Source organism: Saccostrea cucullata, unplaced genomic scaffold, assembly GCF_032062105.1.
Source record: "Saccostrea cucullata isolate Sc308-1 unplaced genomic scaffold, CSIRO_AGI_Scuc_v1 ctg3007, whole genome shotgun sequence".
Taxonomy (NCBI): Eukaryota; Metazoa; Mollusca; class Bivalvia; order Ostreida; family Ostreidae; genus Saccostrea; species Saccostrea cuccullata.
The window spans coordinates 77,397-90,101 of NW_026919901.1; the positions used below are offsets into that span (position 1 = coordinate 77,397).

At 31.1% G+C, this 12,705-nt stretch overlaps 1 protein-coding gene and 1 long non-coding RNA gene across 2 annotated transcripts; both read right to left on the reverse strand.

Annotated features, from left to right (window-relative positions):
* Positions 1 to 455: 455 nt before the first annotated feature.
* On the reverse strand, positions 456 to 5,259 carry LOC134239957 (uncharacterized). The gene is made up of 3 exons (XR_009986325.1): positions 5,221 to 5,259; positions 1,463 to 1,483; positions 456 to 525 (listed from the first exon to the last, which is right to left on the reverse strand). It is a non-coding gene; the product is annotated as an uncharacterized LOC134239957 (long non-coding RNA).
* Positions 5,260 to 6,038: 779 nt separating this feature from the next.
* LOC134239894 (uncharacterized) lies at positions 6,039 to 9,528 on the reverse strand. The gene is made up of 5 exons (XM_062722030.1): positions 9,445 to 9,528; positions 7,102 to 7,277; positions 6,800 to 6,877; positions 6,499 to 6,543; positions 6,039 to 6,209 (listed from the first exon to the last, which is right to left on the reverse strand). Exons 2-5 carry the CDS (start codon positions 7,252 to 7,254, stop codon positions 6,039 to 6,041), a joined length of 447 nt encoding a protein of 148 aa, XP_062578014.1. The 5' UTR covers positions 7,255 to 7,277; positions 9,445 to 9,528.
* Positions 9,529 to 12,705: the final 3,177 nt, after the last annotated feature.

The following is a 12,705-nucleotide window of genomic DNA, read 5'->3' on the forward strand; positions in this document are numbered from 1 at the left end:
ATGTGCTAATTATTAGATTGAATTTTTAATTTTTATGATCCCCCACAGTGTTATAGCTTGATATATATATTGATTTGTGATTATTTTTTGTGTAAAAGGAGTTAAAACAAAATTAATATTTTTCTAAATTGTAGTTCAAACATATCTAGTAATTTTTTTTTCAACTGGGCAGTGTCATCGCCGTATTTCACTGATTTATGGCACTGAAAACACTTAATGAAAGGTATTAATTGCTTTGAAATATTTTTTTTATGTTGATTTACTAATAACAAAGATTCATGGAAACCAATTTTACTGTATTATGTTTTATGCCAAATTCCCAATATTTCAGCAAATCATCCAGGATTATTAGCTTGATATAAACTATTTTGATTATTTGTTAAGCCTATATATAGACTTAAACTATTTTTGGTAACCTACCTCCTTGAGAGCTATATATATTTATTTCAGTAATTTAACTTCTCACTGAGGCCTGAAAGATCATCCTTGGCTTTGTCTAGTGCTTTTTCCAGTTTCTTTTTTCCCCTAATCATACAGAAATAAGTGTTATTTTCCTCAAATCTTTCAAATTAAATCAGCTAAAATAAGCATATCCTATCATTTATTTAACACTTTGAAACTTATTTTTAACAAGTTTCAAACTCCCATATTTTTCAAGCTTTTAGGCTTCAGAGGCTCATACAAATATGTGAGGATTTTTTTTATCTAGTAATTTCGCTAGATACATGTAGGACCAAGTAAAAATAAAATTTACACACTTAGTATGTTAAATCCAGTTGTGAATTCATGTTATCTCAATTTGATGTCTCTATGTCATTAACAAAATAATATAAATTACTCACAGACACTAAAAATTAAGAATATTCAGTATATTTTAAATTCCTTAATTGAAATTTAGATGATTGCTTATAATTACCGGTATTAATTTAACTCATTCACTCAAATGGAATATCCAAAACTTTTTTTAACTCACTTCAATAAAATTGTAATTATAAATGATATTAAAATGCATCAAAAAAATTGTGTTCATGCAACAAACTAAAAAAACATCTAGTGACCAAAAAAAAAAAAAAAACTTGTATAAAATGAATGAAAAATTATTTGAAATTAATACAATTTTTAGGCACAACCATAAATAACACTAATACAGTAATATTGAATAAACAATCCTGTATACATTGAAAGCCTTAAAACCACACTATATTGTGCTTACTACAGAAGCTTTGAACTTTTTTGTCATTACTTTGAACATATAATATGCATATATCAAATAAATTAAAACCAAAGATTACTTGGACTTCTCAAAAGACTAATACTAAGCTGGAATAAATGTGTTCATATTGACTGAAAATGGTGTTAAAATATGCATGCAATTCATTCAAAATCTACAAATCAAAAAAAAGATCAAAATTAATATGAAATTGAAACAACACAAAATGTGCACTTGATTAAAAAATCTTACTCATCAGCAAGTTTGCTTTTTCTACAAAAACAAAATAACATCAAAACATTTGAGAGACTTCATTCATGCAGGCTTGAAAATCATTATTACACTGTCGGTTGTCTAAGGAACTTGCTTATCAAACTGTACATCAAAATTTAATCCCACTTGAATTCATTTTTCCTTCAGCAATTTACATGCAATACTAACATTTTTTTTTATAAGGCTTATATTATAAATCAAAAATTATCTTTAATTTTACCCTGCCAAAACTGTTAGCTGAAACTTACAAAATCTATTTCAAATTCCAGTGCAGTCATAAATGATATGGATCAATGCACACAAAGACACTAAATGAAATTCAATAAACATTTCTTTCAATTAATTAAAACAATTTCATTAGAAATGAAGCTCAAAGTCTAGCTGTTGAATATCTTTCCAAAATATGGCTGCTTTCAAGTCCCAGAAAAAAAATCATTTAAATCAAGTTGACTTATACATACTAAGGCACAAAGGTTTCAAAGAAGGAGATCTATCAATCAATATCCATCAGGTATATCCCATTAACATCAGCATGATATCATAAAAATTAAGCTGCCTAAATAACAATAGGCTCCTTAGTGATGTACAGATTCAGAATATAATTAACTGATTATATCATCTAATTTATATTTTTTTCTTTCGAAAATATAGAGGATGGGTTTAAAGATATATTGGGACAGCAGAATAGAGAATATACCAAGGGAAGGGCGGTGTACTTTGTATACATAATGGGGATTTATGCATAAATTTGTTTTACTACCATACATAATAGCAATACATTTATACTATTACATAAAATTTCTTTTTAAAATAATCATAAACTTTAAAATTAATGTTACATAGCTTAGTGATTATACTTATTGAAAGAACACTACTTCTTCAGTGAGAGAATAATTTTAACTATTATCTAAAACTATAAGACATAAATTACTAACTTTTAAAGTTTAAAAAATTTAGTAAATAAAATAAATGTTCTCATAGACTACTAAGTCTGATTTAAAGTTGTTAGTTTCTACTAATTTCCAATAAGAAATCACAGTATTAAATGGATACTGTATGAAAACCATGCAATTGTTGCAAAATCTCTACTTGAATTTTTATTTATAAATCTCTACACTACACGTAACTTAATTAATTAACTAATTAGTAAGTTACTGTACAAACCAAAAAACACTACTTATAACTGTGAGTTTTTTTCACACCCTCTGATACTATATTGCTCTATAAAAATAGTCCTCTCTTTTCATTAATGTTGAAGAAAACTACTGATGTGAATAATTTTAAAACAGCATGAAATATTCTCTCTGTGTAAAAATAAAATTCAAATCCCATTCTAATTTTTTACTCTGACTTGCAAATCTACTGGACTTGTCAACCTTTCACCAATTCTCATGTAAACATCAACAGAGGAAGCATGGGAAAAAAGGAATATGAAGATATTAAATGAATCCTTATCATTTTCTTAATTAATTTCATTTTCACTGTAAACATATTTCAATAAACATGCTAATTTTTGTGTGTGTGTGTGTTTCCTCTCACTAAAATAATAATTTTAAAAAACTTCATAACATTGAACATCAAAATGACAATTTGTTTCTCAAGACTGACACCCTCCCCCCCCCCCCCCTTTTTTTCTCACATTTTCAAGGACTAAGATTATTACAGACATTTTCTTATTAATTTGAATCTTTTAGTTGAATAATGTTTACCATGCTTCCCCTGTTTCTATTTTTAGTAGCACCACCCCTTACATCAATGTCTACTTACTCTTTCAATCTACAAAGTAAAAACACTTTTATTGATTAGTAAACTATCACTCAGGGAATGAACATGGCCAATCATAGTGCTTCTTAGAGAAAATTATGGGAAATTCAACAAATCAAAATCTTGGTTACAAAAATGATGGCATACCTAATCCAATCAAAATGCTGCTTTTTCAGAAAAGGGAAAATTTTAAATAAAACACAGATATATGTGAATGTTGTTAATTAAAGACTCAAAGTCAGCCTCTAACATTTACAATTTTAAAGCAGCTCAGTTCTGTGTGCAGTCTATAACAACACTCTTAAAGTGTTTGAAATTCTTAGTCAGTAAGCTCTCACAGAAATAAGGACTTTTAAGTACAAGACACAAACTCAGAGCTGCCAACATTCTGAAATGACAAATAGTAATGCATGGGGGTGACCCATACAGTGTACACTCTGTGATAGAAACACTCAAAGTGAAACACAGACTGGGGGCCCAACTTACATGTTTTCTAGATTGGAAATAGTTCTTGAAAAGTACAGGCATTATATTAAATAATACAATGTGATAATTAAATTCTATCTATTTAAATTTACAAAAAAAATTAAACAAATATTGATTAAATATTCTCTTAGGACAATATGCTGAATTTATGATATTGAATCAAAATTTATGGTAATATATTAAATAGTAGAAACTATATAGGCTGCCAGCTATAACTAACAAATCTTTAAATATTTCTATAAACACAATGTATTCACACTACCTAGATCACTAAAAAATTATCAAAACAGGGAAATCTATTCCTAACACATGCATCAAATCCTCTCTACTTTCAAAAGTCAATTCTTAAAATTTTCCAAAATTTACTAGTCAATTTAACATTTCAATTTTTATCAGACTCAGGAGCAGAAATCGTAAGGCTTTGTTGATGGCAGCTCTGCAAACTGCATAGAATTGTGCAAGTTCTGAATCACTCATTTTCTTTTCATCAAAGAATGAGGGAAAAGTCACTCTGTAATGCATGGGGGTGACCCATACAGTGTACACTGTGATAGAAACACTCGAAGTGAAACACAGACTGGGGGACCCAACTTACATGTTAAACAATCAAATGGAAAGATTTTCATCTGAAAAGTATAAGCATTACATTATTAACATTAAGAAATTATTAAATCCTACTTACAAAATTTTATTAAATTAAATAAATATTATATCAAAGCCTTTGTTAACTATGAGGCTAACGTTGTGCAAAGAACTATAATTTATAAGGCCCAAAATCAAAAATATATGTTTGTTTCAGGGGAGTATATGCTTTCAAAGCACTGAATAAAATGTAATGGGTCATATGTAGGTAAGACGTCACAAAACGTAAATTTTTTTTTTTTTTGAAAAAAATTTTTTTTGCTTTTTTAATCAAAAATCAAAACATGTACAGAATTAATTAACATTAATGACAAAAGAAATGGTGTTTTTAAGCATTTCTGTGACTTAAACTGATAATAGAAAGGTGACCCAAAATTCTTTGGGTCTTGAAAAGCTTGCAAAGTTGGAGACTATAATTCCCTAAATGAAATCTTGCACATCATGGGACAAAAGCATTAACTTAATTATTTATTGAATTCAGCACATTTAAATTCAAAATTTGACTTTTGTGGGGGCAAACGGAAACAACCATATTTTTTTTCTATGCCTAACATGAATAAACTGTTAGAAATAAATATCGAAATTGGAATCTATATTCTCTAAAAGGAAATTGATTTCGGGGAATATATAACTAACAAATCTTTAATAATTTCTATAAACTTTTTAAACACAATGTATTCATATTGCCTAAATCACTAAAAATTATCAAAACAGGGAAATCTATTCCTAATACATGCATTAAATCCTCTCTACTTTCAAAGCTCAATCCTTAAATTTTTCAAAATATACTTGTCAAATGAACATTTCAATTTTTCAGACTCAGGAGCAGATAACTCTGGTCTTACTTAGAGGAGGCCTTGTTGATGGCATATTTTTAAAGCCAGGTTTGGCCACCATCTGTGAGTTGAGTTCCCCGAGCTATGATCCACAATCAGGTCGGCAAGTAGGGTTTCCTCGATGGACTTGATTTACATCGATGTTGATATCGGGGGACGAGGATTTATAGGGCTCCTCAAAATATTCAATTGTTTCAAATCCATGAAGAACTGAAAAAATAGGGTCAAGGTCATAACCATGGAAATGTTCATAAGCAATATTTGGAAATATATATTGAAGTGAAATGGCACATAAAAAGGGCCCATTGTGGACTTCTTTGTGCACTTTTTTAAAAAAATTTTTTGCTCTTTAAAAACATTGTCATTGGAAGACTGTGAATCAAAAATCATTGAATTGAAGTATGAATGGTAATTTCTCTGATTGGACACATCCCATTATCTTGCTAAATGATCTTTTATACAGGATCTGAAAATGCAGGGTTGCAAAAGAAGGGCACTTTTTCATGACAAACCGTTGTCACAAGTGTTTTTGTTGCATAGGCATATCAAATTACTTCACCCTTATAATAATGAATAATTCATTCAAATATTATTAATTTATTTAACCTTATTGATTTGAAAGATACATACACTAGTTATTCTACTGAGTGAAAAGGACAGTCAGAATGCCATAGGGCACTAACAAGGGACACAGGGGTACCTGTTAGGGGCAGAGGGGCACACTGATTTGAGGGTGAAGCGTCCCTCCATTTCCCCCCTCGCTAGAACACTGACATAAGTGCCTCAGAGACTTGCTATATGAGTCGCAGTCTCTGATTAGACATACCTCATTGACTTGCTATATAAGACACAGTCACTGATTGGACATACCTCACTGACTTGCTGTATAAGACACAGTCTCTGATTGAACATACCTCATTGACTTGCTGAATAAGACGAAGTCTTTGATTGGACATATTCTCAAATCCAACGATGAAAACTGTCACCTTTTGTTCATACTAAATAAAACAGAAACAACTCCTAACTTGACAAACTTGTATGAAATTAGAACACTGTTTGTTACATTATATAACAATATTTTTATATTAAATCATTAAAATACAATGACAAAGAATTCATATTTTTCTTTGTCAAAATGTAACCGAGATATTTCCCTGGCACTGATTGGGATTGAATCAGGACCCCAAAGCTAGTTGGAAGCTATGAATAAGACACTTGTGACACTACTTTCTTACATTTAGAATAAAGTTTTACACAAACCTAAACATTGATATTTGAAGTGCTCACCTTTTTCTTTTTAAGCTGATCATTCAGAATCTCCTCCAATTCTTTCTGTAAAAGAGGATGCAAGTATAATAATTTTTTTTTCCAAATGTTACCAGTTAAAATTACATTTGATTATTATTATCTGAAGTTAATCGGAGAGTCTGTTCAAGAAAGGAATCCAACACCTTTAAAGAGGATCCCCTCTATATTTTTTTTGTCATACACAAAATAATACAGTACAGAACAAAAATATAGCTTAAAATAGCTTCTATGTATTCCACATAAGCACCATGTACAGTACAAAACAAAAACATAATCTTACTATATCTTCTATGTATTCCACATTAGCACCATGTGTCAAAAACATATCCTGGGTACTCTGTTCATAGGACTCATAAATCTGTGTGAAACAAATGAAAAGTCTAATACATATGTAGAAAACAACCTTTGTTAATTACTTTCCATCATTCATATTATTCAGCAATTTGGATCTGTTTCAATTATTTTTTTTTCTTTTCTTTTTTTTAATTTTGCCTGCATTCAGATTGGTACATGTTTTCAGTTTGACATTGAATAACTTTACGGGGCCTATGTGTCCTTGACCTTATGACCTTTGACACTTACATCCTCCACCCTGTGCATGACCTTCTCCAGTTCATCTTTGGTCTCGTCGGCGATGCGCTGGGCCAGGGAACGTTTGTTTTTGTCAATGATGGCGCGGGCGGGAGCATCTCCACGATCCAAGATGGAGATGCTACCCACGTAATTCATCGACATCTTGAAAGACTGTCCTTCTCACCCTGAAAAAGAAGGATTAGATTGATTCTTACATGTAAGGCATGCCTTAAAAGATTTTTTTTATTTCAACAATAGAATCATAAGGTAAACTGACAGCATCAAATTATTGTACATTTATTATAATCAGCATTAATGAATTGAGCTCTGACTCATATATTCTTATACACATGTAAAAAAACAGAAACATTTCTTTTAAATAAAAGGCAAATATCAAATTTTACATTTAATCTTCAGAAATAAATCATGTTACTGCAGTGAATTTGAATTTCAACATTTTGAAAACATTTTCATGATTTTGGCCATAGATCTTATTGTTTTTTTTAACAATGCTTTTTCATTCTCCTGTGTTCAAAGTACTGCTCCGAAATTCATTTTTTTTATCAATAGCATGCAAGCACCATTGATAGATTGTAACATATTATTTCTTTTTACGACTGATTAATAATACCCCCTTTTTTTAATTTGATGGACAATTCTGAATTCAACAAAACTGAGCTGAAGTTTGAACTGTTTCCCAACATTATACATTTATTGACTGAGTTCGAGGGCAAAATGGGTTTTGTCGGACCCAAGAACCAAACTGTCTGCCTGAGGCCGTTAGGCCGAAGGCAGACAGTTTAGTTCGAGAGTCCGGCAAAACGCATTTTGCCCGAGAACTCTGTCAATAAATGTTTTGTTATACCTTTCATTTTAATTTTTTTGAAATACATGTATTTTGTGCTGTATTCCATGATGTAACATCAGGATCTGTCAATGTTTAACACCAACGAATGAAAATAATATTAAGCTGCGCCCATTCTGTGACGTAAGCAGTCCAACATCTCACTCAGCAGTCTAACATCGATTTTTTCATGCCCGCTCAGCAAAACATTAAAAATGTTGGACTTTTTTTTCGTATAGATTTGTATATGAACTAATTTGTAAAGGTATAACAAACATGTATATTCCACTGGGTATCTAGATACAAGCACTCAACATAGATCAAGCAAATTGGAATTGTCTGCAGGAATCAGGGTTCAACTTTAACATTAGTCTCAGACTAACATCTTTTCATTTGGACTAATAAGAATTGTAGGTAATTAGTCCGAACGGACTTATAAAGTTTTATGGGAAAAAAAAGAATTTACCAATGTTCAAATTTTCGTCAACTTTCACTGGAAAACCCGTAATTATTTTTAGCTTTGTAGCTTCTTGGCGGGAAGTTTGGTAATTCTGAGTCAATTCGGCCCTAATTTTTAAACTCATTGAATGAACTTAAACATTTTAGCAATCATGATTTATTATGACACATAATTAGAAAGATGTCGGATGTTTAGATGATGAAATCATGTATAGAGAAAAGCGAATGAGATCGGGAATACGATCGTAGTTCCTGATTGTGCGATTTCAACGAATTCTTGGTATAAACATTTCATGTAAATGCTTTGTTTATTTCGAAAAATTATAAGTACATTGCAACATTAATTCTATTTAATTATTTTTATTTTTGAAGGACTCATAAAATTGCCCGCGGACTAGTAAAAGTAAATAAGCACTAGTCCGGCCGGACCAAAGCCTAAAAATGTTAGTGTCGAACCCTGGGTATGAAATATAATACACAATTTGTGTTCATGTATAGGCCTAAAGAAGACATTTTGAATCGTTATAGTTTCATGTAGCCTAATACTGTGCATCGTGAACATATCTGACATCAAAGTGAAATCAAAATTATTTTGGGAAAGAGGGGGGTTGTAGCTTCAATTCACTCTTTCAAAACTTTTAATGATGTAAAAAGTATATAAATTTTAGCAGATCCAACAAATATTCCCCATGGCCTGTTTTCTATCGGCCTGTTAATCATGTGTTTATCAATAATTATAATATTACACAACCCTCCCCCTCTTTATATGCCCGGATTTTAAATGGCACTATCATAACGAGCAGTCAAAGCGATACATCAAACTGTATTGATGTTAAAATTGATATGAATTGGGATCTGTGCAAACATTAATTAATCCATAACGCACACAATATTACCCCCGCTATTCCGTTATAGTTTGTGTACACAAACGGTCCAGCAAACCTATAATCTGATAATGCAGCCGATTTTAGCAGTTATTGACTGTGTTCTTTTGTTATGGCCTGTGCCTTGTTAAACATTGAGTAAACACTCACAATTAAAACAAAAACCTGTAGCCATTATCTTCCTTCGATCGAGTAAACACATTCATTCGCCATACAATTGATATTTTTCGTCAATACACAAGGCCGCCATATTGGCCAGGGATTAAACACGTGGTATTGTCGTCACTTGGCTACATCCAAACTTTGTGACAGGTGCGCGCGGAATTTTAAATTCAAATAAATTTTTATTGAATTGATCTAAATAACTATCTACATAAAGACTCCGTCTATGTGCTTTACATGGTCGAAAAAAGGATTAAAAATTTTTAACAAATTAAAGTGGTAAGCGACTGCATGGCCACTGCAATATGAAGTTGTAGAGTAACGTAATACCAGCTGTTTGGAGCTTGCCCAAAGAAAGGTCTTTCACGAGGAAAACACCTGTAGAATATAAAGGCCACTTTCTCACCCTTTCAAAAGTTCCATTGACAACCTTTCCCTACCATACGGATGTAATGCAATTTAAACCAAGAGTACTGTGGGACAATATATTCGAGAAGTGGTGTAAAATTAATCATATGTGGATACTTAGAACCATTTCCACAATATTCCAGGTTTAATAGTTTGGACTTTCAGTATAAAAGTGTGGCATTCTCGGAGCTACGTAACAGGCACGTAGCATCGTTTTTGAAAGTGGGGGGGGGGGCAATCAAAGAATTTTTTTTAGTTACTTGTAAAAGTTGACAAGCAAAAAGATAGGGAAATTGCCCAAAATCCTATTTCGTGTTTGGGGGGGGTAAGTTTTTCAAGGCCAACTTCCTTTTACTTCCATTTTTTTTATACATTACTACATTTCCTTGATATCACTATACTATGGTAAGTAGTGTGGGGGGAGGGGGGAGGCAGGCAACCAACCTTTCAATGGACATTTCCAATAGTAAAGGTAATGTTGGGAAAAAAGGGGGCAGCCCCCGCCCCTTGGCCCCCTCTATTGTTACGTGCCTGCGTAATTAGCGTCTGTCAATTGGCTAAATAGATTCTCATTGGTTAAGAAATAAATAACATCAGGAACTTTACATTGCTGTTGACAACGATTCCCCATGATAAACTAAGTCCAGGCTTGGTGATATCTTCGACATCAGCTTTTTCAATGAAAATGGAACTTGTCCATAATTATATCCACTTATCTTGTTATTAATCATTTGCAAAATTATTTTGTTGAAAATATTAATATTGAAGTTTTCAAAATTATAAACAATCAATGCCCAATGTTCCTGCAAGATTTAGTTAAACAGCGAAATTCAACATACAATTTTAGATATCAAAAGACCCTGGAATTACCTAGGCCAAGAACCACTAGGTATGGAAAACAGTCATTCAGCTATGCAGCTGCTACGCTGTGGAATTCTCTACCAAATCATGCTAGGGAACTTTCCACCCTCAGCCGATTTAAAACTTTCATAGAGACATGGACGTGGGAAAAATGCAAATGCAGTTCCTGCAGAAACCACAGCGTAGGGCTGCATAGCTGATGAGACAATGTTTAGAAACACTTAATTTTTCATTTATTTTTTGAAATCTTTCATTTTCTCTAATGATATCACCTATCTCCTTTATTATTCTTTTTTCCTATAACCTCACAATATGCATATCTTGCCTATGTAGGTAGGGACTGACCCAATCACTAGGCAGGATGTGTATTGATGAGGCACATAAATTACTTTAAAATTATTATTATTATTACTTATTTATTTTTTTTTTATTCTTTCCTTCGTTCTCAATTTGGTTTAGCTATGTCTGTGTGAATTTTAAATTTCCTAAACTTTCAAATTTATTCAACTATCGGGTTTTTATTTATTTATTTATTTTTAATATTATTAATAATACAATTAGTTATTTTTATCTGAATTTAGGAATTAAACTTAGTGCTTAATTTTATTACATGTACTATCATATGACTTTTATTTATTTATTTATAATACTCACGTTATATTTATTTTTGTTTCTCTTAATGAAATCATATTGCTTTTCAAGTTGTCTATTTTTCTTTAGCTTATTCTAAAGAAACTATAAATTCTTAAAATTTGTTAAATTCTTAAAATTCATTTTATCTGTCATAATTTTTGTATGTGTGTATATATGTACATGTGTTTTTGCATGATAATTTATGTGTAAACGTCTTTCTGTGATATTTTAAACTGTGATAGTCGGTTTAAGAGCTCTACAGAGCTCATGTTTATTGTTATGTATGTATACAATGCCGACTTTAAATAAAATCTAAATAAAATAAGATAAAAATAAAATAAATAAATAAATCTGATTGCACGCACAAGTACTCTGACGTTTACGTCAAAAAAGCATGAGTTTCTGATTGACAATATTTATATACATGTATTTACGGTTTTTGGAATTCCCGTGGGTACCAATTGCACCCCGTTATTAGCAGACCATTTTTGTATTCATATGAATCAGAATTTGTCCAAAATCTGAAACGTGAAAAGAAGAAAACGTTATCTTTGTTGTGACCTTCAACTCGACATTTAGATATATCGACGACGTACTGTCAATTAACAATAGGTATATCCTTCTTATGTCGATACGATATATCCCTTTGAGCTTGAGATAAAAGATACCAAATTATCTGACACATATGTTTCATATTTGAATATTTTTACTTGAAAAACAAAAACGTTAATTGTAATTCCACCACTAATCTTTAAGATAAACGTTACATATGACTATTTTTTTCAATCGTCAACTTCCCTTACTTATGCAGCAATATACATTTACTTTCATCACCTGCATACGGGGTTCAGTTACGAGGGTTGTCCCAAAAAGTCGTAGACAAAGTTTATAATTTTTTAAACATGCAACCAATACTAACCTTATTTTGCATAGATATAATATATTCAATGTTCTTTAAAATTATGAATTTTTAAATATATATCTTTCATAGTAATATGTGTATTCTCTGCTGTCTACAATGTAAGGCAATCTTTTCAGTTTTGACTAAATTTCGACTGAAATTTGAACCTGCTTAAAAAAAAGCAAATAAAAAACAAACGGACAGTAGTGAATTTAAATAAGTCCCTTCATAATTCAAGAGTAGTCTATCACTAAAAATAATATTGAATATTAATACGTAGACGCGAGTGAAGCAGACAAAGAGATGATGACGTAATTTACGCTTGCTTTCGTGCGCCGGTGTACACTAACATTTTTTCTTTATTTTGACATAATTTTCTTATTAGATGTGATATCATGGTAATACTTGAAATGCATGATCATAAAATGTTACTTTTTGCTATGACAAGAAAAGAAATTTAA